This window comes from Poecilia formosa, unplaced genomic scaffold, assembly GCF_000485575.1.
Source record: "Poecilia formosa unplaced genomic scaffold, Poecilia_formosa-5.1.2 Scaffold32, whole genome shotgun sequence".
Classification (NCBI taxonomy): Eukaryota; Metazoa; Chordata; class Actinopteri; order Cyprinodontiformes; family Poeciliidae; genus Poecilia; species Poecilia formosa.
The window spans coordinates 1,833,000-1,857,472 of record NW_006799971.1 but is presented as its reverse complement, the minus strand read 5'-3'; the positions used below and the strand labels follow the sequence as shown (position 1 = coordinate 1,857,472).

Below are 24,473 nucleotides of genomic sequence, written 5' to 3'. Positions count from 1 at the left end.
GCTGCTGAATTTAACAAACATGACCGCAGCAAGCAGGAAAGAACAAAGAGCTCCTGTTTCTACTGCAGGTAGAAACAGGAGCTAAATGCAGCAGATTCAGGTTTAGATTGCTATATTTTCAAGATTTATATTGGTGGATTATCAATTCATCTCAAAATAACAAAAAGGAATCCATTTATTGATGAGCATTATTGAACGTCATTAAGGGGACAGTATTATATATCTTTAAGTCATTTTAAAATGTAATCAAGAAACTGTTAACTTTAGTTATCAAAATATTTATATCATATATGACTTCAAATAAATTTAACTTTGTAATTTAAAACCTTAAAACTGTGTCTCCTGCTCTTTCTGAAACTCCGCCTCCAGGAAGTCATCACAACATGGCCCCTCTGTTAACCCTTTAACGTTACCAGTGTTTCACTGAGAAGTAGATGATATGAGCTCAGCAGATGCTCGGCTCCACCAGGTGTTTGCTGATTGCTGCTGGCTAGTCTGAAGGAACCGGCAGCTTCTTCAGACTCGGAAGGAGCTGCCGTGAGGCAGAGGCTTGACAACTGCAGCTCTTAGGAGGAGCTTCATCTTGGAAGGCAGAGACAGGTTCACCCAGGCGTTTTGCACAGCTGACTGGTTGCCATGGGAGATTAAAGAATTTCTCAAACATAAAATTAAAGAATTAAGGGAATACTCCAGATATGTTTTTGTGCTTTTGATGAGGGAAAGCTCAAAAAAGTTGATTTTACATAATGCTCCTTTAATATTTTCAAAAATCGGTTTCTCTAATAAATAAAAACTAAGTCTTTGCCCCCTGCTGGTCCAGGAGGAATGATGCAGATCAGCAACTCAGGAATAAACCAAGTTTATTTCCTTACAAATAAACTTCTTAACCCAATATTTATAATAATGAGATCTTGATGCATAGATTGACTACTACGATGAGTTGGAGTGAATGTATAGTTGAATTAAATAGATTGATTGTAATGTGACTTGAGGTGACGTGTTGTGAATCGATACTATCGAAATAAACTGAGTGGAGAGCATTTAATCAGTTTTCTTTCTTCACATACAGGAAGCTTATTATGGCTCAAATCAAAACCTACACAGTCATGATTGAGTATTTTAGCTCATTTAAAAGCTATCCTGATTAGACAGGGTGTGATTCTTGGATCCCATCAGTGCAGATGTCATGGTTCGGTGCAGCTGCGGCTTACAGTGCGGCTGACGTTCCTCTGAAAGTCCACGCTTCCAGCCAAACAAAGCTGATGCACACCTGGACAAGAATCACTAAACGGTTGGAAACGTGTGGAGCTGGAGGTGGAAGAGTCTGCTGGCTCACAGAGTGAGGCCTGCGCTTGTTCATACAGAAACTGCTACAATGTTGAAAATGATCCCAGACTGTTGCAGTAAGGACGTTACGTTGGCACGGTGACAAGCAGCCTCAGCAGCAACAGGGAGGATAAGTGGATTATTTGATTCTTTTGAGTTTTCTACCTCTATCCTCCATGAAGCCTCCGGGATCTGGAGATGATGATTGACTGGAAGCTACTCTGATCGACTGTTTCCTGCTCTGCCATGTAGGAAACAGTCTACTGCTGCTGAGCTCATTATAAAGGCTTTAAAAACGGGTTAAGGCAGGTTCTTTGTTTCACTAAAGTTGTGTGACTGGACTCTTATTTCTAGCCTGGTCACGCTGCTACTTCCCACATTAATCCATCAGTGATTTTTTTTTTTTCCAGTCGATTAATCAGATAACCAAATTGGCACATTCTGCAGATTTTTCAATTGAGCCCATTTTATACTGAAAAAAATGCAACTAAACAATTCAATTCCAATATCAAACAACAGAGATTTCATTTCCTACAATCCAATAATGTCATTCCTTTGATCATTTGTAGTAAAAGATGCATCTGCAACAAAAAAATAAATACTTTAAAAAAAAAAGTACTTAAAGTGTAAGGATGATCTGTTGAACATCTTTTTGAGAAACTGATAAATAATTGGATTGCAAAAAGGTGATTAATGGATTTTTTTTCCCACAGTATTTGAACTGGAGTGAAATATTGTGGCTGCCACTTGAGTTTAGAGTAGAACAAACTTAAAGTTTCTCTTATTTCATTTTAAATGCAAAAAGTATACATGTATTTTTGCTTAGTTTCTTCTTTGACTGTGATGTTTTCAGCAAATGGCCTTTTTAAAGTCTGTATGCTCCAGTTGATGATTAATCAATTATTGATGTAGTTCACAATTATTTCAAAAACTGATTCATCATGATTAAAAGTTTCAACCCTGATTCTAATGTAACAATTTATAACAGAATTGAGGAGGGGAAAACATTAAACACCAAGTGGTGGCGGTGTTTACCGAGGCGGAGGCACTGGCGCAGGATCCCGCCCGACGACATGTTCTTCTCCGCTTCAATCTCGGTGAAGTTCAGAGAACTGGCGAAGATGAGAACGTCCGCCAGGTTGATGAGGCGCTGGAGGAAGGTGATGGAGGCCTCCACCGACAGGCCCTGGGATGGCTCGATGTTCTCCAGCTCATGCTGGTGGGCCACGGCGGAACAAGGCAACAGGACAGAGAGCAGAACAAAAAGCGACAATAGAAAAGAAAATACAGGTTTTAATGATCATTCTGATGTGTTAAAAACACTAATGAAAAAAAATAAAAAATCAGGACTGACAGTTTTCCATCTGCCTTAAAATGATATTAAAATGATATTAAATAAATTTAATATCAGTTACATTTAATAATAAATAAATGTCCACAAATTAAAAGGGAGTAATTACTACCAGGCTTCTCCTTATACCTGCTGTCTTCATTGTAGCTGAGCAGGGAGGTGGAGGTATTTGTTATCCAACCCTAGCTGCCACTTAAGCAGAGAGCACATTTAGTTTGAAATTCAGTTACTGGTCCCACACTGCTGCTAACTGGATTATACTGGGACTGAGCATCGGCCCATTCCTTAGCCAGGCTGGCCAGGTCACCGTCCAAGAATCACATCAGACCACTGAAGTCATCGGGGGTCAGCGCAGACTCAGCCAAGCTAACGACGTTAGCAGGCAGCCAACTGTAGTCTAATGTGATTGGCAAAGGTCAGCGTGGATTGATCGTTTGTTGTGGGCGGAGCCGCGAGCCGCCGACGCCAACAAAGAGCGGAGAGAAAGGGAAGCGACTCACAGAGGCAGACGTGGCAGCGGACAGCAGAGGCAGGATGCCTCCACAGGCCATGATCAGGTTGTCCACCACCTGGGACACCAGGTGGATGCTGTTGTGGACAAACACGGCGTTCTCGCTGCTGTTCACAAAGTCCAGGACCGTTTTTGTGGAGTGACTAAGAGAAAGGACAAGAAAGTGTGGCAATGTATTGGAGTCAATGTAGACGGGGAAAGAAGATAGAGTAAGATTCCATCAAAAACTAAAGAAAAGTCAGAAATTTTGAGAAAAATATCAGAATTTTGTTTAAAAAAACCCATGAAAAGTAATTGATTTATTTCTCATTGTGACAGGGTCACATATCAAAGTAGATGCATAGCACAGATGTATCTTCTCAGATACCATTTTACTTTTTTTTTTTTTTTAAACACAAAATATTAAGCAAGAAATGTTAGGATGCTGGCATTGTTTGAACAAAACACAATGAGGCCCAGGCTGGTTTGAGGTCCTGAGGTACATCAAAGATGGCAACCATGTTCCATCACATCACTGCTGTGGTTTAAATTGTTTTAATGAGATCTCAGATAGCAGAGCTGCTGCAGAGAACCAACTCGCCTCCAAAAGCACAAAGCCTTTGGTTTGGAGAGATTCCCCGTTACAGAAAAACAGCTGCGGGTCCCAGAGGAGCAACACTCATCTTTTAGACTGTAAAGTTCTTATCAAATGAAATCTAGAAACGGGCACGTCTGCTGAGAGATAAACAGCCGAGATGAGCAGACGTCGGGTTTATTCAAAGGTTTCTTTTAGTCTCTTCCTCACTTTGAAAATCTCTTTAAAAATCTAACAACTTTCTAAAGACTCTTCACTGAAACATGACCTAATGAAGGCATTAAAGTAACAAATGGTTCATATTCTGTATATACAATACTCAAACAATATTTGATATGTTAGTGGATGCATAAATTGTTTAGATTATGCCATCCATTTTAACAGTACTGGTTTATCTATAGTTACCATAACAGGATGGTGGTCTGTCTGCTCCACTTGAAACCATCTGATTAAAATTAAAAATAATTTAACTGAGGTGTTAGGAACTTGTGAATATTAATAATAATTCCTGGGTAGAGTTGAAACAATTAGTCGAATTAATCGTTAATAATTGGTAAGCTTCTCAAGAGGACTTGGTAAGCCTTTATTCAGTGAATCAATATAATGGTAATGGCAACATGAGGAGAATGTGAGCCGGTACGAGGGCTCCTTACCTCCTCCACGCCTGAACGTCCGTCTCGATAGAGAAGAGTAGGTCGGTGAGGAGGCGCTGATGCATGTGGGACCAGCGGAACTCTGGGATACGGAACATGGTTGAGCGAGGAGCCGAGGTGCTGCCGTCTTCTGGCCGGCCTGCTGGACTTCCTGCTTCCCCTGCTGCGCCTGCTGCACCTGCTGCAGTTGTGGTTTGGCCTTGGTTTGATTCCTGCAGAGTTACACCAACCAGACAGAACTTTAACCACCGAGCAGGATTCAAGAACATTGATTCTAATGTCCGGATCAATGAATAGATGCGTACCGTAATAGAGGTCTCCTTTAGTTCAAGTCTCTCTGTGTCCACGGCAACATTTGCCACATCCAGCCGGGCGATTTTGATCTCTTTGGTCTTTCTGACAGGATCTGGAGTCTTGCTGGTGCTGGAGCCGGGGGTGCTGGTGTCAGGGGCATCCGGAGGGGTCTCCTCTGCGGCAGACATATTGGACTCTGAAGGCTGGCTTTGTGGAGCTGCCTCTGGAGCTGCTGCTGCCTGTTGGTCTNTAATGGAAACGCAGTTGGTGACAAAAAAAATGGCAAGCATGTAAAAACAGAAAAATTGATATTTAATTTCACCTACATCTATTTTTTTATTTATGTTTTTATTATAAATATATAAGTTTGTACTGTTTACAAGTGACCTGTGTTTTACACAATGTGGTGGGTTGCCAGCTGGGCTTTTTTGGGGCTTGTTTTCTTAGAGCTGGTTGCTTGTTTCTCTCATGATCTGGCAACACAGCCTTCTACCGCTAAGAAAAGGGGGAGACGGGGCGAGACGAGCAGCAAACAGCTTCCGTCTCCCGTCTCGTCCTCACAGAGAGGACTCCTTCTGCAGGCAGGTTCTTTGTAGAGCGTTTTTCTCTGCATGACGAGCTGTTCTGAAAGACGGCAGAAAAACCTAACTCTGAGCTTCAGAGCGCTTTTTCAAGATCCACCAAGGCCTCCTCTGAGGACGCCGAGCCAAAACGTCTTCAAGGTCTGACTTTCAAAAGTCCCCTGCAGCTATGTGAGGACACACATCAACAGACTGTTGACTGGAAATCTGGAGGATCACAAAACTTTATACCATATGGGTTTCAATAACTGTCAAAGCTGTCAGCTCCCGACAATTCTCCGATTTATTCCACAGACACACAAAGACGCAGCGCAGACAAGCTTGAGCGGTTGACATGGAGACGTGTCCAAAGGAGCGTTTTCAACCTCCTCACCTATCGAACGAGCGAAACTGGAGCGATGATCGCCGGTCCAAGTCGGTCACCGGTCCCAGAAAGGACAGGGGCAGCAGACTGGGGTCCACCATGACGTCTTCAGCCGGCGCGCTCACCAGGCTGCGGAGGATGTCCTTCACGTTCTTGGACTTGGAGTCGGCGAAAGGCGCGCCGCGGACCTCAGAGGACAGAGTGGACAGGGCTTCCGAGACGGCGTCCGGGCCGCCGGAGGAAGACAGGTCGGCCTCGCTGGCCACAGCCGATGTGTGGTCATCGCCGATGCCCGAGTCGTAGCGTCTCAGAGAGACGCCGTTCTCCACCTCGGCGCTGCTGTCTGGAGAGAGAGAGAGAGAGAGAGAGGGTTTCATTCACAGTTGTGATTTTTTTTTTTTTTACATGGTGGCTCATACTGCTAATTAAACCCGACCCCAGAGAGACTTCTGTGTGGACGGTTTATGACCCCAAAGCGACCAGCATGGGCAGAAGAAGAGCACTGTCGTCACACAGAGCCAGAACGTTTACAAAAGTAAAAATGGACACCGCCATTTATGGACAGATTTTAAAGCTTATTCAGCACCATCACCACAAGATCATAACACCATACAAAGAAACAACTAATAGTGACTGCAGCTTCAGTAGAAAAGTCTGTTTGGATGTGTAGTCGTAGTCAAGAGTGGTGGGATTGTGATGTGATGCTTTTCAGTGGCTCATACTTTTTTCATCATTTCATATCTGGACGTTATTGTTAATGTCTGGATTTGCCGCATCTGACTTTGTATGGGCCAGAATTATGACACACGTTTCACATAAGTGACATAAGCCAGATAATGACCATTCAGACTGCAGACGCTTTGAAAACAATCAACATATCAGAATTCGTACCACATATCGTCACCTTCCTAAAATAATGGCCAAAGTCATTTTTTGCCTAAAGTGATTTTGGCAAAATAATCAACTCTAAAACATCCAAAAGATATTTTAGGCAAAACAAAACAAAACAACAACAAAAAAAAAAAGATCAATTTTGGCTAAAGATGAGTTGGGTCATTATTTTAGGCAGGTGACGATATGGAAATGGCACGAGTCAAATATTTTTGCGGGGCAGAAAAGTTCAGAATCTGGTCATTCAGAATGCAATGAACAGTCTGGATATGGGTCAAAAACAGGAAAAAAAAAAAGCTGGTTTGGGTCGCTTCTGCCTGCTATGGGAACGTAGCCATGAGATTCTTTCAGCTCCGGCTTGGACCCTTCATGGCTCATGGGGAGAGATGTACCAGACTATTTTTCCTTCTTTAAATCCACAAAAATCTGATTGTGTCTCCATTAGTGAAATGCGTCAACACCAGAACCAGGCTCTCATTCTGGCTTTAACCAGCAGCTCTTTGATGCACTTTTCTTTAAAGCCACGTCCAAAATCACTGCTTTGATGCCTAAATGGGATAATCTTGTAATTTCATCGTGTTTATGTCCAAGATTATGCTGCACATTCTCGCTTAACTTTTAGAGTTTGTAGCATAACAAAGAAAAAACTATAAGGAAAGAAAAGAAAAGCCTGTTGAGTAAAAGTGTAGTCATGGAGAGAATTCAAAACTGAGAAGAAAAAACTTGGAGAAAATAATAATAATACTCAAACGTCACCTAAACGCTTCTTTTCTGTCTGATCATTTTACAAACTGCAGTGAGCCACACAGTCATTGGCTCCACTAAAAAGATTTCATTGATTTCAACTTTAACATTCGTTTCTGACAGAGATGAGAAAGGAACATTTTACTGCAGGAGCTCAGAGCATTTATTCATCCGAGAGTGAAAACTTTAAATGTTGCCAAATATGCATCTAGATGAAAGTATGTGCACCCTGGTAGTACTGGAAGAAGGTTGGTTTAGCATCTTGTTTAGCATCTTGTGAACCATTTCTGAGTTGCTTGTGAGATAATTATCTCATCATTTTCCAACCTAAAGGCCCAACAGTCTAAATTTGCACTACGGTGGCCCTGATGTACAAACCACTTCAACAAACCACTAGACAACCAAATAAAGAACATAACAACCAAGTACAATTACAAATTAAGAAAATATATTAACAAAATGGAAGAGGTCGACATCACTTTTGCCTTTAGAAGCAGAAGTTATTCTGGCATCAGCTCTCTCTTAGGCAGGCGGAAAAAGAATGAAGCTGAGCTTTTGTAGGACTTTCTGACTCAAAACATTCTTGGATAGCGGTTGACACATTTGCATCACCAGTAACATTCATGTTTTCCACAAACAATTAAAGCCAGAATAAATTCTGGTTGTAAAGTCTAAAGCGGTGTCGTCCAATCAGTAAAGTCCCAGGTTTCCCAATGGGAACTACCTCTTCTGTTTCGTTAACATTGTTGTGTTTTCTTAATTAGGATTTGTTCTTTGTTAATTTATTTGTTTATTTTATTTAGTTTATGTCATTTTTTAAATTATAATTGTGTTAAATGGTTTTTGGTTTGTTTTTTTTGTTTTTTTTGGGAGTTGTGCTTAGTTAATGTTGATGTGTTTTTGAACTTCAGGGCCACCGTACTGCTCTGCTCTCTGGATGCTGTATCTAACCAAAGCCCAGTGTTTTTATGATCCTGGTGGCTTTTAAAAGAATCCACCTGCTTCTGTGTGTGATGGTGACTCTAGCAGGGCAGCAGCTGTTTTTATCCACTATGACTCATGAAGATTTCTGAAGAGTGGCTGAGAGAAGCCGCCGATTATTAAAACATTTGGCCAAACCTGGCGATAAAACCTTCACCATCCTCCTCCTCCTCACACGCAGCTGAAGCAACTCTTTGAGTACCTGTACTCCTGGCAGATTGGGAGCGGAGAGGGGGTTTCCTGTCGTTGTGGGGCTCCAGGATGTCCCGATACTTTGACACCATGAGGACTGAGATAAAGTAGACCACGGCCAGCGCCAGAAACTGAGCCTGCTTACTGTCCTCCTGGAACAAAACAAAACACACTAAACGGTCTGCTGTGGAGGACGCACTGAGGCCGACGCGCGTCTTCGCGGTCCGACTCACGATGTCTCTGAACACGACGGCCCTGAGGCGGTTGATGTCCATGTCCTGGAGGAGCCGGTCCAGGTCTCTGATGGTGGACATTCCCCCCGTCACCGCGTCAACGGGACTCTGTGTGAATGAGAGCGAGTCCGTTATCACACATCTGATTATTTGAACTGAGCAAAAGATGCTACAGGCATCAGAGGGTCTACTGCAGGGGTGTCCAAAGTGTGGCCCGGGGGCGGGGGGGAGAGAGAGAGCATAAGGGGCGTTAGTTTCATAGTAAGTAGGAATACATCTATTCAGCGACTTTTACTCAAAGCAGACTTTGGTTACTGCCAAATCTGCTTTCCAATTGATTTATTAAACATGATTAAATGCATCAAATGTGATCCAAAAGTGACCTAAACTCTGTTCTTGTAGCTGAGACACGTTTGTTTTATCCCCCATAAAATTTTGTAAATTGGATGCCTGTCTATAAATAATGCTAACATGAAAAAATGTATTTACAATGATTTACCCATATCATTCTCACAAAACTCTAGCTACTTTGTTTTGGCCTATGTGACAAAAAGTTTGGAACACACACACACAAACACAACCACATGCATACACACACAAACACAACAGAACATCTTTCCCACAAAGCCACTGCATTATATATGAGCTCCAACACCCAGTTCAGGGAAAAGCAACATGGCTTTCCTGGAAGCCACCGGATCGAATCAAAGGGCCAATGACACAGGGGCCTGGTCTAGAGTAGCAAGCAGCAGGGCGTCCTGTAATACAATAAAACATGAGCTGATGCAACAAGACCTGATGGCTGCTGAGGAGGCCGAAGGACGAGCCTGCTGAGGGTCTAATGGCAAGGACGGCAGCGGGACCGGAGTTCATTTATTTATCTGTTTGAAATGGATTATTGCAGCTTTTTATTTGGTGTTGAGAATCAGAGAAGAACCAGATCCAACTCCACCAGGTCGCAACAACCACAATGACGATCAGCACGGAAGAGGAGCTAAAAGTGAGTTAGCTTCAGTTTCATGGTGACTGGTCACTTCTGCTGCTTACTTTGATTGTGCACCACAACCAGCACCACCACAACAACCACCACCACAACAACCACCACCACAACCAGCACCACAACCAGCACCACCACCACAACCAGCACCACCACAACAACCACCACCACAACCAGCACCACCACAACAGGCCGCCTGGTAGAGTTTAGATTTATGGCCTGAGCCCAACCCAAACCAAAATTGGGGCCGGGTCAGGTCTCTGTGGAGCCTGCCATAACGCACATACAAATTCAAACGACAGTTGTGTTAATAGTCAAACTAGAGCAGTAGACGGTTCAAACATCTCAGGTGATTTGGACCCGACTCATCCTGTGGAAACAACAAGCGACAAGACGGAGCTGGAAGACGCTAAACAAAAACTAAAATCTGGAGAAGTTGCTCACTTAAATGACAGTATAAAAACTAAAGTAAAATAGTGCGTCAGGTTTTCTTAAGGGCCTGTAATTAAATTATTTGGGTCTGACCCGGGTTCGGGTCAGGTTGGATGTTTTAGGTTTGATCTAAACTCTAAGCAACCGGCAGCATCTTGGGGCGTTGCACCCTCAAATTCAGCATCTCTTAACCCTTCATCAATTCTTGTGTTCAAAATGTTTTGTTCTTCAAACATCTGCAGTCAATCAAATGTAACAGCAACATTTGAAGTCAAAAGTGCCCAAATTTTCAAAACTTCCACTGTTTTCTTCATTGGAGCTCAAACTCATCAGCTGAAGGAAAACCAACGTCCCTGAATAACCGCAGTCCAAATTAGATTCGGAATAAAAATGATTTCAAACTGAAATCGAGAAATAAGATTCTTTTAAGATCAGAGTAATTTTTTTTTTTTTTGATCGTCCCATTAATTTTTACCTGCAGACGTGGGGCAAAGTCTGATCTAAACATAAACCACTGATGACCACTCACACAAACAAGACCAGACTGAAATACTAGAACAATGGACATGAGGGATTTCAGGAAAGAACTGAGTAAGGTCAGTATCAGCAGAAGCAAATATGGTGATCATCTATCTGTGCCTTTCTCATGAACGACATCCTCTGGAACAAAGTGAGTCGACTTGCCTGAGCAGACGCAGACTTGGCCGTTCCCACTGCGGTGCTGGGCATGACGGTGTAGCTTCTGGTCGGACATTCTGCTCCTTTGAACTGGGCTTGTTGGCACTCCAGACAGTTTCTCACTGCTATAGCACATACTGGGACAGGAGGGGAGGACAGATGGTTCATATTATCATGTAGTGAATAAAATGACAGAAGACAAAGTAGAGATGTGAATCTTTCAGTGTCTGGCAATTCGATTCTGATTTTTAGGGTCATGATTTGATTCAGGAGCAATTTTCGATTCGCCAACCAATTTTTCTATTCAAACGGTGTTTAAATTATATGACCGAAAAGAAGAAAATACATGTAAACAAATAGAACATCAATTTAAAACAATACTATGAGGTTCCACACTGAAGCGTTCCCAAAACTTTTCAATGCCATGCCTCCCACACAGCATTAGCTTCTGGTCAGGGACAACAAACTCTCAGACAACTACACAAAATATCCAAAGAAACATCGACTTTTATTTCCCCACTTTTGAATAACCTTTTCATTGGTTTAGCAAAAGGACGATTCCTTCAGGCATTTTCCTGTCAGAAACTTGTCCAATTCACATTTGCTGTAGGAGCAGAGAAGCCTGATGAATCTGACAGGCAGCGAACCAGAAAGACCAGCGTGGCAAATGAAATGTTATTTTCGCATATATTTTATAATCATGATTCAAAAACAGATTTGACTTTATGATTACAAATTTTCATTTCAGTCTATTTTTTTTATTTAATTTTTTTTTTTTTGCTTCTGTCTTCTGTCCAGTTTTCTAAGGCTGTATCCTGTATCACATCCCATCAGTTTATATTGGAACAGCCTTGAGCATAACTACATTTAACCAGTATTATTTTAGCTTAGCTGCCTGGCTTTAAAAAAATAAAATAAAATAAATAAAAATCAAAGAATCATTCAAAACACAAATGGTGAGTGGAGGTGCAATGCAATTAGCAAGATAGTTGCAAAGATGTTCAACTAGACGATTTATGAGGACTTTGAATCAATTCCAAACTGCCAGGACTGGGAAATGTGATTCTCCATGGAATCTATATTTTTTTTCCCCACACCTCTGAAGTACGGTAAAGTGAAACCCTGTGGATGAGTGTTGCCATGGCTCAAAGGCAACATAGGAGACCTGGAGAGAGAGAGAGAGAGAGAGGAGCAGCTGAGAAAGACAAGAACAGGAGAAAAAGTGGGGCCACGACAAGGTCGGCGCTCCAGCCGACTCTGGCAGCTCCGCTCACTCTTCCCTGCTCCACCTCTCCTCCCAGGGTCACAGTGTGTGTGGTGGGGAGGAGTGGGGGCTCCTGAATCATATCCACTCCCATAACAAATGGCACCGCTGGCTGCAAGCGTGCTGAGTAGGCAGCAAGATGCATCCTTCAGCACAGGAAAAAAAAAAGAAAAACTGGTTTCCCGACAACTTCAGGTGGGTTCAGAAGTGACACGGTTAACGTTTTGTAATTTAATGTAGCGCTCCTCCCTGGAGCCCTCCACCCGCCGCACCCCCGCTGTGCTGCGCCTGACAGCTGACAAATGTTAACTCTGCAGCATTAAGATTACCAAGGAGGGAATTATTCCGGTTGGAAATGGGCTCGCTGTTTCCATTAGGACCACTCCTTCATACAACCATTTATAAAAGAGAGGCGGAGGGAGGAGGAGATGGGCACGCCAAAATCTTGTTACAGTTTTCCAAAATCAGATTAGGTGCCAGAAACGGGGAGCGCATACCTCATCAAATATTCATTTTATAAAGGCAGCGCTCTGCAGCAGCAGCAGTAGCGGCGATGTAATCTGAGAGAAAACATCTCATCTGCACTGCAAAAACACTCAGATCTCACACAGCATTTGTCTAGTTTCTAGTTCACATTTGAAATAAGACAAAACTAATTTACAAGTAACATTTCAGCAAGAAATAATATAAAAAATATTTAAAGTAAATAATTTCTTAATGGACGAAAAAGTACTTCTTCCATTGGTGGATTGTTACACTCAGTGATTAAATGGACTTGCTTTAAATGAAGATCTGCTAATGGAGCAAATACTTTTTCATCTATTAAAAAATGACTGTCTTAAAACAAGCTGCTATTTCTTGCTGCAAAGTTACTTGTGAGTTTTGCCTCATTTCAAATGCAATTGCACTAAAAACCAAACCAAAATTACTTGGTAAGATTTCGTGTTTTTGCAGTGTGAAGAAGAAGAAGAAGAAGGCAGCATTTTGGTTCCTGATCCCTCCTCAAACTGGATGTGATCGGTGACAGCACTGGAGAGATTTCTTTGTGGGTTTCTGGGAAACTGTCCTACTTTCCTGTTTGTTCTGCATTCTGAGTTTACTGGGTCAGAAGGTCGAGAGCGGACCAGAACCTGCATAAAGCTGTGACTTCGGTAGCTTCCATTCAGTGACTGTGAGGTAAGAGTTAGGGTTTTATATTCTGGTCAGAGGAAACCTTAATAGCCGGGAACAGAAGGCAAAAAACATTGCTGGAGGCTGTGCAGCAGCGCAGCACAGCCAAGGCCATTATGATGGCATCATGCTAGCAGCCGTTCTCAAGTGTTGCCATGCAGCGGGGTTATAACAACACAATAAGGCTGAGCTGGAGAGAAGAGGGCGAGAGCTGCTGAATTTAACAAACATGACCGCAGCAAGCAGGAAAGAACAAAGAGCTCCTGTTTCTACTGCAGGTAGAAACAGGAGCTAAATGCAGCAGATTCAGGTTTAGATTGCTATATTTTCAAGATTTATATTGGTGGATTATCAATTCATCTCAAAATAACAAAAAGGAATCCATTTATTGATGAGCATTATTGAACGTCATTAAGGGGACAGTATTATATATCTTTAAGTCATTTTAAAATGTAATCAAGAAACTGTTAACTTTAGTTATCAAAATATTTATATCATATATGACTTCAAATAAATTTAACTTTGTAATTTAAAACCTTAAAACTGTGTCTCCTGCTCTTTCTGAAACTCCGCCTCCAGGAAGTCATCACAACATGGCCCCTCTGTTAACCCTTTAACGTTACCAGTGTTTCACTGAGAAGTAGATGATATGAGCTCAGCAGATGCTCGGCTCCACCAGGTGTTTGCTGATTGCTGCTGGCTAGTCTGAAGGAACCGGCAGCTTCTTCAGACTCGGAAGGAGCTGCCGTGAGGCAGAGGCTTGACAACTGCAGCTCTTAGGAGGAGCTTCATCTTGGAAGGCAGAGACAGGTTCACCCAGGCGTTTTGCACAGCTGACTGGTTGCCATGGGAGATTAAAGAATTTCTCAAACATAAAATTAAAGAATTAAGGGAATACTCCAGATATGTTTTTGTGCTTTTGATGAGGGAAAGCTCAAAAAAGTTGATTTTACATAATGCTCCTTTAATATTTTCAAAAATCGGTTTCTCTAATAAATAAAAACTAAGTCTTTGCCCCCTGCTGGTCCAGGAGGAATGATGCAGATCAGCAACTCAGGAATAAACCAAGTTTATTTCCTTACAAATAAACTTCTTAACCCAATATTTATAATAATGAGATCTTGATGCATAGATTGACTACTACGATGAGTTGGAGTGAATGTATAGTTGAATTAAATAGATTGATTGTAATGTGACTTGAGGTGACGTGTTGTGAATCGATACTATCGAAATAAACTGAGTGGAGAGCATTTAATCAGTTTTCTTTCTTCACATACAGGAAGCTTATTATGGCTCAAATCAAAACCTACACAGTCATGATTGAGTATTTTAGCTCATTTAAAAGCTATCCTGATTAGACAGGGTGTGATTCTTGGATCCCATCAGTGCAGATGTCATGGTTCGGTGCAGCTGCGGCTTACAGTGCGGCTGACGTTCCTCTGAAAGTCCACGCTTCCAGCCAAACAAAGCTGATGCACACCTGGACAAGAATCACTAAACGGTTGGAAACGTGTGGAGCTGGAGGTGGAAGAGTCTGCTGGCTCACAGAGTGAGGCCTGCGCTTGTTCATACAGAAACTGCTACAATGTTGAAAATGATCCCAGACTGTTGCAGTAAGGACGTTACGTTGGCACGGTGACAAGCAGCCTCAGCAGCAACAGGGAGGATAAGTGGATTATTTGATTCTTTTGAGTTTTCTACCTCTATCCTCCATGAAGCCTCCGGGATCTGGAGATGATGATTGACTGGAAGCTACTCTGATCGACTGTTTCCTGCTCTGCCATGTAGGAAACAGTCTACTGCTGCTGAGCTCATTATAAAGGCTTTAAAAACGGGTTAAGGCAGGTTCTTTGTTTCACTAAAGTTGTGTGACTGGACTCTTATTTCTAGCCTGGTCACGCTGCTACTTCCCACATTAATCCATCAGTGATTTTTTTTTTTTCCAGTCGATTAATCAGATAACCAAATTGGCACATTCTGCAGATTTTTCAATTGAGCCCATTTTATACTGAAAAAAATGCAACTAAACAATTCAATTCCAATATCAAACAACAGAGATTTCATTTCCTACAATCCAATAATGTCATTCCTTTGATCATTTGTAGTAAAAGATGCATCTGCAACAAAAAAATAAATACTTTAAAAAAAAAAGTACTTAAAGTGTAAGGATGATCTGTTGAACATCTTTTTGAGAAACTGATAAATAATTGGATTGCAAAAAGGTGATTAATGGATTTTTTTTCCCACAGTATTTGAACTGGAGTGAAATATTGTGGCTGCCACTTGAGTTTAGAGTAGAACAAACTTAAAGTTTCTCTTATTTCATTTTAAATGCAAAAAGTATACATGTATTTTTGCTTAGTTTCTTCTTTGACTGTGATGTTTTCAGCAAATGGCCTTTTTAAAGTCTGTATGCTCCAGTTGATGATTAATCAATTATTGATGTAGTTCACAATTATTTCAAAAACTGATTCATCATGATTAAAAGTTTCAACCCTGATTCTAATGTAACAATTTATAACAGAATTGAGGAGGGGAAAACATTAAACACCAAGTGGTGGCGGTGTTTACCGAGGCGGAGGCACTGGCGCAGGATCCCGCCCGACGACATGTTCTTCTCCGCTTCAATCTCGGTGAAGTTCAGAGAACTGGCGAAGATGAGAACGTCCGCCAGGTTGATGAGGCGCTGGAGGAAGGTGATGGAGGCCTCCACCGACAGGCCCTGGGATGGCTCGATGTTCTCCAGCTCATGCTGGTGGGCCACGGCGGAACAAGGCAACAGGACAGAGAGCAGAACAAAAAGCGACAATAGAAAAGAAAATACAGGTTTTAATGATCATTCTGATGTGTTAAAAACACTAATGAAAAAAAATAAAAAATCAGGACTGACAGTTTTCCATCTGCCTTAAAATGATATTAAAATGATATTAAATAAATTTAATATCAGTTACATTTAATAATAAATAAATGTCCACAAATTAAAAGGGAGTAATTACTACCAGGCTTCTCCTTATACCTGCTGTCTTCATTGTAGCTGAGCAGGGAGGTGGAGGTATTTGTTATCCAACCCTAGCTGCCACTTAAGCAGAGAGCACATTTAGTTTGAAATTCAGTTACTGGTCCCACACTGCTGCTAACTGGATTATACTGGGACTGAGCATCGGCCCATTCCTTAGCCAGGCTGGCCAGGTCACCGTCCAAGAATCACATCAGACCACTGAAGTCATCGGGGGTCAGCGCAGACTCAGCCAAGCTAACGACGTTAGCAGGCAGCCAACTGTAGTCTAATGTGATTGGCAAAGGTCAGCGTGGATTGATCGGTTGTTGTGGGCGGAGCCGCAAGCCGCCGACGCCAACAAAGAGCGGAGAGAAAGGGAAGCGACTCACAGAGGCAGACGTGGCAGCGGACAGCAGAGGCAGGATGCCTCCACAGGCCATGATCAGGTTGTCCACCACCTGGGACACCAGGTGGATGCTGTTGTGGACAAACACGGCGTTCTCGCTGCTGTTCACAAAGTCCAGGACCGTTTTTGTGGAGTGACTAAGAGAAAGGACAAGAAAGTGTGGCAATGTATTGGAGTCAATGTAGACGGGGAAAGAAGATAGAGTAAGATTCCATCAAAAACTAAAGAAAAGTCAGAAATTTTGAGAAAAATATCAGAATTTTGTTTAAAAAAACCCATGAAAAGTAATTGATTTATTTCTCATTGTGACAGGGTCACATATCAAAGTAGATGCATAGCACAGATGTATCTTCTCAGATACCATTTTACTTTTTTTTTTTTTTTAAACACAAAATATTAAGCAAGAAATGTTAGGATGCTGGCATTGTTTGAACAAAACACAATGAGGCCCAGGCTGGTTTGAGGTCCTGAGGTACATCAAAGATGGCAACCATGTTCCATCACATCACTGCTGTGGTTTAAATTGTTTTAATGAGATCTCAGATAGCAGAGCTGCTGCAGAGAACCAACTCGCCTCCAAAAGCACAAAGCCTTTGGTTTGGAGAGATTCCCCGTTACAGAAAAACAGCTGCGGGTCCCAGAGGAGCAACACTCATCTTTTAGACTGTAAAGTTCTTATCAAATGAAATCTAGAAACGGGCACGTCTGCTGAGAGATAAACAGCCGAGATGAGAAGACGTCGGGTTTATTCAAAGGTTTCTTTTAGTCTCTTCCTCACTTTGAAAATCTCTTTAAAAATCTAACAACTTTCTAAAGACTCTTCACTGAAACATGACCTAATGAAGGCATTAAAGTAACAAATGGTTCATATTCTGTATATACAATACTCAAACAATATTTGATATGTTAGTGGATGCATAAATTGTTTAGATTATGCCATCCATTTTAACAGTACTGGTTTATCTATAGTTACCATAACAGGATGGTGGTCTGTCTGCTCCACTTGAAACCATCTGATTAAAATTAAAAATAATTTAACTGAGGTGTTAGGAACTTGTGAATATTAATAATAATTCCTGGGTAGAGTTGAAACAATTAGTCGAATTAATCGTTAATAATTGGTAAGCTTCTCAAGAGGACTTGGTAAGCCTTTATTCAGTGAATCAATATAATGGTAATGGCAACATGAGGAGAATGTGAGCCGGTACGAGGGCTCCTTACCTCCTCCACGCCTGAACGTCCGTCTCGATAGAGAAGAGTAGGTCGGTGAGGAGGCGCTGATGCATGTGGGACCAGCGGAACTCTGGGATACGGAACATGGTTGAGCGAGGAGCCGAGGTGCTGCCGTCTTCTGGCCGGCCTGCTGGACTTCCTGCTTCCCCTGCTGCGCCTGCTGCACCTGCTGCAGTTGTGGTTTGGCCTTGGTTTGATTCCTGCAGAGTTACACCAACCAGACAGAACTTTAACCACCGAGCAGGATTCAAGAACATTGATTCTAATGTCCAGAGTCAATGAATAGATGCGTACCGTAATAGAGGTCTCCTTTAGTTCAAGTCTCTCTGTGTCCACGGCAACATTTGCCACATCCAGCCGGGCGATTTTGATCTCTTTGGTCTTTCTGACAGGATCTGGAGTCTTGCTGGTGCTGGAGCCGGGGGTGCTGGTGTCAGGGGCATCCGGAGGGGTCTCCTCTGCGGCAGACATATTGGACTCTGAAGGCTGGCTTTGTGGAGCTGCCTCTGGAGCTGCTGCTGCCTGTTGGTCTGAAGCAGCACCTTCTGACTTAGAGGAAGACTCCGGAGCACTAACATTTTCTTTGGTGGGTTCCTTGACACTTTGGTTAGCTACTTCAGGTTTTGAAGCGGGACCTTCCAAGCAAGACACCTGGTTCTCCACAGAGTCCTTCTCTTCTTCTTCTTCTTCTCTGATCACAGTCTCTGTTTCCTGTTTACCTTCTTCCGTCTTTGGCTCCTGTTTTCGGAGGTCTTTTGTTTTGCTTCCATCCCCTTCATGCTTATCTTCCTCTTTTTTAACAGGCTCTCCTTCTTCACCCGTAGCAGCTGAAGCATAAGACGACTCTTCTTGGCTGTCGTCCACATCGCTCGGGTTGATCTGGTCGCTAACGGATGACACATCAACCAAGTCCTCGTTGAAGATGGAAGCTCCGCCCACCACGCTGTTCTCCAGGGGTGCTGGAGGCTCGGAGGACATCTGCTTGCTGTCATCTCCCTTTTCAGAAGTTACACTTGACTCTTCTGTTGAGTGTTCCAATGAATCCCCTTGTTCATGGTGGGCTACCTCTGCCTGCGCGTCATCCTTTGTTGGGGCAGCAGAATCCTCTTCCGTTTTTGGACCAGACGCTTCACTCTGGGCATTCCCTGACGTTTCTGCATCATGGCTGCTTTTCTCAGATGCTGGCTCAGTCACTTCATCTTTGTGCACCGCAGTGGAAGTTTCTTTGTCAACGTTTGACTGATCACCAGAAGACAACTCCATTTTCTGCTCTTCCTCAGCGCCGGCCAGGATGTTGGACACGGTGATGGACGGTTGGTTCCTGTCCTCTACAGCCTCCACAGGAGTAGAGGTGATGGTGGAACTGGACCCTTCATCTACTGTGAGCTGGACGACCGTCGAGGGCGCCGTCTCTTCAGCAGGCGACCCGTTGACAGATTTGGTATCTTCAGAGATTTGGCTCACTCCAGAGATGGTGCGAACGGTGCTGCGAGAGCTGGTGGACCCCTGGTCCTGGTACTGACGGAACATGCGGGACAAACTTTCTTTGTGCTGCTCAAAGGTCACCTGTGAATGTACAGTTCATAACAATGTTAGAAAGAGGGCTGGACAATAAAGCAATACCAATATGTATTACAATAGACAAGATCAATGTCAACAGATAATACTTCTGATAGAAATATTATTCCTATTGAATTCCAATTGAAAACCGCACAGTATCCTGGGGGATGCAGGCAGAGAAAAGACTTTAGTCGCTCAACCTCTCACATCCAGCTAAGCAAAGAAGGAGGAGTCAACTAACTCACTCCCACACTCTTTGGTTACCTAGCAACAATCTGCTGAGTACCGTGCACAGCATCAGTTTCAGGATTTGCCACTGTGCCACAAAACTTTAAAAGTAAAAAACAGTGTAGAGAGAAAACTGTGGATAAAAAAGTAAAGCTCAAGTCAAAAGTCTTTCAGATAGGTAAAACAAAAAACTAATCAATAATTATCAATGTTTACTGTTACCTTTTTCAGCCATATCATCCTGCTCTAGTTAGAAATATAACTATTGTAAACGCTAACCATTCTGTGTGCATGTTATACAGAGCTGTAAAATTAAAGACTTTTAAGCTGTAGACATCTGGGTACAGGGCAATGCAATAAAATATAAAGGTTGCTTCCCTGCCTCAAATTTTTGAAAACAGTTTAAACACTTACTCCAAACCAACCCCTGCAATTGTGTAGGGGGGCGGCTTGGGAAGGAGTGTTTCTGTTTGGGCATTCAAACAACACACAAACCCACAGAGCATCAATCTCACAACTCCAAAGACTTCAAACTCCCTGAAAGCTTCGAGTTTCTCTCCCCGGCTCCACTTCTTCAGACCATAAGCTTGATTCATTGTTAGGATGGTCTAAACTGGCTTGCCTACACAGATACCACAACTGTTCCTCGAGTTTACAGGGAATGGTCTGAAAATGAGAAAACATCGAGTTGCAAGGTATGACAATGACTTGTTGATGTCAGAACGACAGACGAACTGCTTGAAGATGATGAAACGACAAGTTGCTCGAGTGATGAAAAATAACATCCCTGAATGCTCAACATGCCGGTCCTTGAAGCAGATTAGCTACAGCAGCAGGAGACCACACCGGCTGATGGTTAATTAGACAGCTGAAAACAGGAAACGGAGACTATAGTTTGGATCATAAAACCTGGACAAACGCAGGTTGGAAAATGATTCCCGGTCCGTTGAGTCTCAATCAAATGTGACACTCCGAGCATATCAACAATAACTAAACAGAAAACAGGGCAGAAACCCAGGCAGCCATTTTTGATCCAAAAAGACGTCGTATATGGAGCTTCCGCTCTCTCACTACACCAGTACCACCCACACATTCATAAAATCCTACAAAAATGGATCATTTGCCAGATTACCTATTCATGAGAAGCTTGATATTTTTCTAAAACACTGCATTGGACACTGTATTTAACATTTCAAACAAATGATTTGACAAAAATGTTTTGTTCATCAACTCTAGACAATACTCTATACTGGTGCCAGATGTGTGAAAATTTAAAGACTGTTTGAAATATCTGATAGTTTGGATAAATAAAATGTAATGCACCTTGAAAAAAAGGTTTTATTTTTATGTCTCATATTCACAGGCTAAGAGGAAAATGCTAATTTATCAAAATCTAATTCAGGAGTAAGCAAGCAATAGAATAAACAATTGCATGATAAATTAAAATCAGTTCAATAATATCTTTCTGATTAATATTTTTGATGGTCAATTATGTTGTCAGAGACATCATAATCCATTTTACATATGGTTTCAGTTGTACATGGTCTTTATTTGTTTTTTATTTATCATTTTTGGTTGACATGTTTTAGTTTTTATCTTCTGGTTCCAGTGTTAAGTGAAGTACTCTTTGTAAAATTAAAGTTTATTGGTCACTTTCATCATTATGCCATTGTAAATATATTACATGAAAATGCTCTCAAAACAGTAAATAATTTCTGGGACAATTCATTATTCAGCAAAATGTGCTATTGTGACAGGCCTATTTAGGAGGCCTTTTGTTTTCTTTAAACAAAATGGATCCAGAAATAATGTGACGTTTTAATGGACTAGGATGACAGATAGAGGTGCATCTGAACAAATAACACCATGGAAATGGTCAGCAATAGGTCAACGATGACAAATATGTAAAAATAAAGCCAGATTTTTAAGCATATTCTTAGTCTATATTGTCAAAAGTCTAACTCCTCAACTTATGACGGTGAACCCAACAGCAGCAGCAAAATAATCTCAAAATCTTTGAATCCCAGTACATCATCCCACCACTGGGACTGTTTGTGGATAACCGAGTCATATTTAAAACTTCTCTCTCGTAAGCATCTGGCTGAGGCCCATTAACCTCCATCAGTCTTCCTATCATCTGATACGGGTAAACCAGACTGCTAGTCTATACCGACAATGGTCTGCAGTGGCATGTGAGGAAGAACCCGTCCATGTAAGCAGTCATAGATTAGCAGCAGATACTATTAATTTCTGTCTTTTAGCTGTGCTGAGTGCGTGTCCGGCATCGGCAAATCCTCCCACGCCTAATTTAAGACCCTGTATTAATCACTTGGTTTGGAGCACAGAGTCGAAGATGGGGCTCTCTGTGTGTGTGTGTGTGTGGGGGGGGGTAGAAACTAAACCTACTTGGCTGATTTTTCACCTGAGGCTATTTAGACAGAAGACGGGGAAGAAGAAAAAAAAAAAGAGGAAACCGAGAAAAGAACAAACATGAGAACGCTGAAGATGAAAGAAGAAAAAAAGGAAAATAAAGAAAGTGAGTGATTGAGAGAGGAAGAAAGGAAAGAGGGAGAAAGAAGCTGATTATTTGTAATTAATTAGGCGTTATTGTTCTAAATTAGCCCTCTACATGGGCGCTCATTAATCTTCTGTAGTGGGAAGCAGTGACTGGTAATCTATAGCCGTTTTCTGAGTGCCCAGCCTGCTCTAAATGCACCAGTCTTTCCGTCTTTCCGCCCCCCCATCCCTGCCTCTCCGTCCCACTCTCCCAGTGATCACACCAGACGACCTTCCAACCCATTAGTTTGAGCTTAATTTGGCATTCATCATTTTTAGCAATTAAAAGGCTGCATTAAGACTGCACTGCTGCAGACATTATGCAGGAAAGTGGCGAAGCACATAACATCATAGATTAAGGATGCCGTCTGTACATTAGGATGATGTATGCTGGTCTTAAATGGGGCTCTGCAACAGATCCAGTTACCACCAGACAGAGGTAGAGTGTGTGTGCGTGTGCGTGTGTGTGTGTGTGTGTGTGTGTCTGTGGTTTCTGAAAGAGCATTTAGCTCTGCTCAAAAACACAGAAAGTGCCCTGGGTGGCTAAGGCATCAGTGCTGATCTAATCTAATTTCGGTCTCCTCAACGACTCGGCCGGTCTGGCCGTAGCGGGTTATGGAAAAATGTTAGGATAATGTAGAGGCTTTTCTAATTTGACAGCTAACATGGTATTAACTGGGTGCAACAAGCCCAATTCACCCGGTCCCTTAGCGTCTAATGCCAAGATACAGCAGAAGGAGATTTTCCTACAGTGGGCAAAGATGATATTTAATGACAATACACTGACAGGAAACGTGGCGTCAGTTTTTCTGAGAACAGTAAATAGTTGACAACTCAAAGTATCACAAAAAGTCATGGCATAAAACCACCAAGTTCCCTTTTACTTTATAAAACTTTATAGAGTAATAAACACGAGGCCTGTCACAATAAACAATAAATCAATTTATCGCATGATAAATTAAAAGAAACTATAATTTTCTTTAGCTTGATTTATCGTTTTTCTCTTTTCTCTCTCTTTTTACCAAAAACTGAATGATAAAAGTCATCAATCTGGTCTTTTGGGCTCTATCCCTTTTTTTTTTTTTTTGAAAGATAATTTTGTTTACACAGACTTCATAATCCGTTTTATTTGTTGTTTCTGTTTTATTATTTTCTTATTTATTTTGGATATTCCAAATGTCTTCCAGTTCCAGTGTTTAAATGTTCATTAGAATTTAAAGTTTACTGACTGGAATATGTTCTTGCATTATAATGCTATTGTTGCTATATTACTGAAATGGTCTAAGAACAACAATATTGTTGTTCATCACAATAAGTTCTGGGACAATTTATCGTCCAGCAAAATTTATTGTGGTGATAATCAACACAGCACCATGCAGGAGCTGACATTACGCATTTCCACTGAACAAATTTATTTCCTAAAAAATCTAATTGCACAATTACATAGTCAATGGGAACGCAACAAGTGGTAAGCCGTTTTGTGTTTGTAACTTTTTTAACCAGGTATGTGTCATTGAGATTAAAAATACATTTTTCAAAAAAGACCTGTCCAAGAAAGGCAGCACTCTGAATGATCAAAGCTGATCAAGATTAGTCAACTATCTACCATCCTACTTTCATAAACAATCAGTTTTTCTGCTTTGCACCAATTTAAAAGAACATTAAACATTAACTGGAGTTTTGCTAAAACAACATTGCAACATTTCAGGTTAATGGCTTAATACAATCAACTAATCCTGCGTCTGCTCTCTATCTCTTTGGAGTCTGACATATGGACTGAAGCCAGCTGATGGTAGGAGAGTGAAGGGCAGTGGGTCCTTCACACCTCAAAGCTCTCCGTTTTGGCGGGCTCCTTGATTCCCAGACTGCTTCTGGTGCAGAGGGGCACCTTGAAGGGAATGCGTGAGCTGAGAGTGGGAGGGCTGTGGTGTCAGTGGGCCCACCTGCTGGAACATCTGTCTGTTCACACGACACGCATGCAGATGCACTACTTTGCAGATGACTGACAGAAGTATATGCATAAATGCACGCTTGCAAAAGTGATGTCAGCTTTAACGGCGTTTTAATCTGAATAGAATTGGAGCTCGTACAAAAATGTGCATGTGCTGCTTTAGCTTTTTTTTTATTAATTGTTTGTGCAATTATTTTTAACTACAAAATAAATTGTAATGTTTGATAAAGCCAATGCAGTTTTGATCATCTCATTTATTAGGTTTAAACAAAGCTACAAAAACAACCAAGGCTTGTGTCAAAAAG

At 41.8% G+C, this 24,473-nt stretch overlaps 1 protein-coding gene across 6 annotated transcripts in view; it reads right to left on the bottom strand.

The window, feature by feature from the left end:
* lrba (LPS-responsive vesicle trafficking, beach and anchor containing) overlaps positions 1-24,473 on the bottom strand; it is a 250,687-nt gene that overhangs the window by 181,605 nt on the left and 44,609 nt on the right. For all 6 annotated transcript variants that reach the window (XM_016670293.1, XM_016670296.1, XM_016670294.1 and 3 more), the window contains exons 22-26: positions 18,396-19,439; positions 4,721-4,948; positions 4,416-4,627; positions 3,178-3,331; positions 2,362-2,542 (exon numbers count right to left, since the gene is read on the bottom strand). In XM_016670293.1, the coding sequence (XP_016525779.1) occupies positions 2,362-2,542; positions 3,178-3,331; positions 4,416-4,627; positions 4,721-4,948; positions 18,396-19,439 (1,819 nt within the window). The remainder of the gene's footprint in view (positions 1-2,361; positions 2,543-3,177; positions 3,332-4,415; positions 4,628-4,720; positions 4,949-18,395; positions 19,440-24,473) is intronic.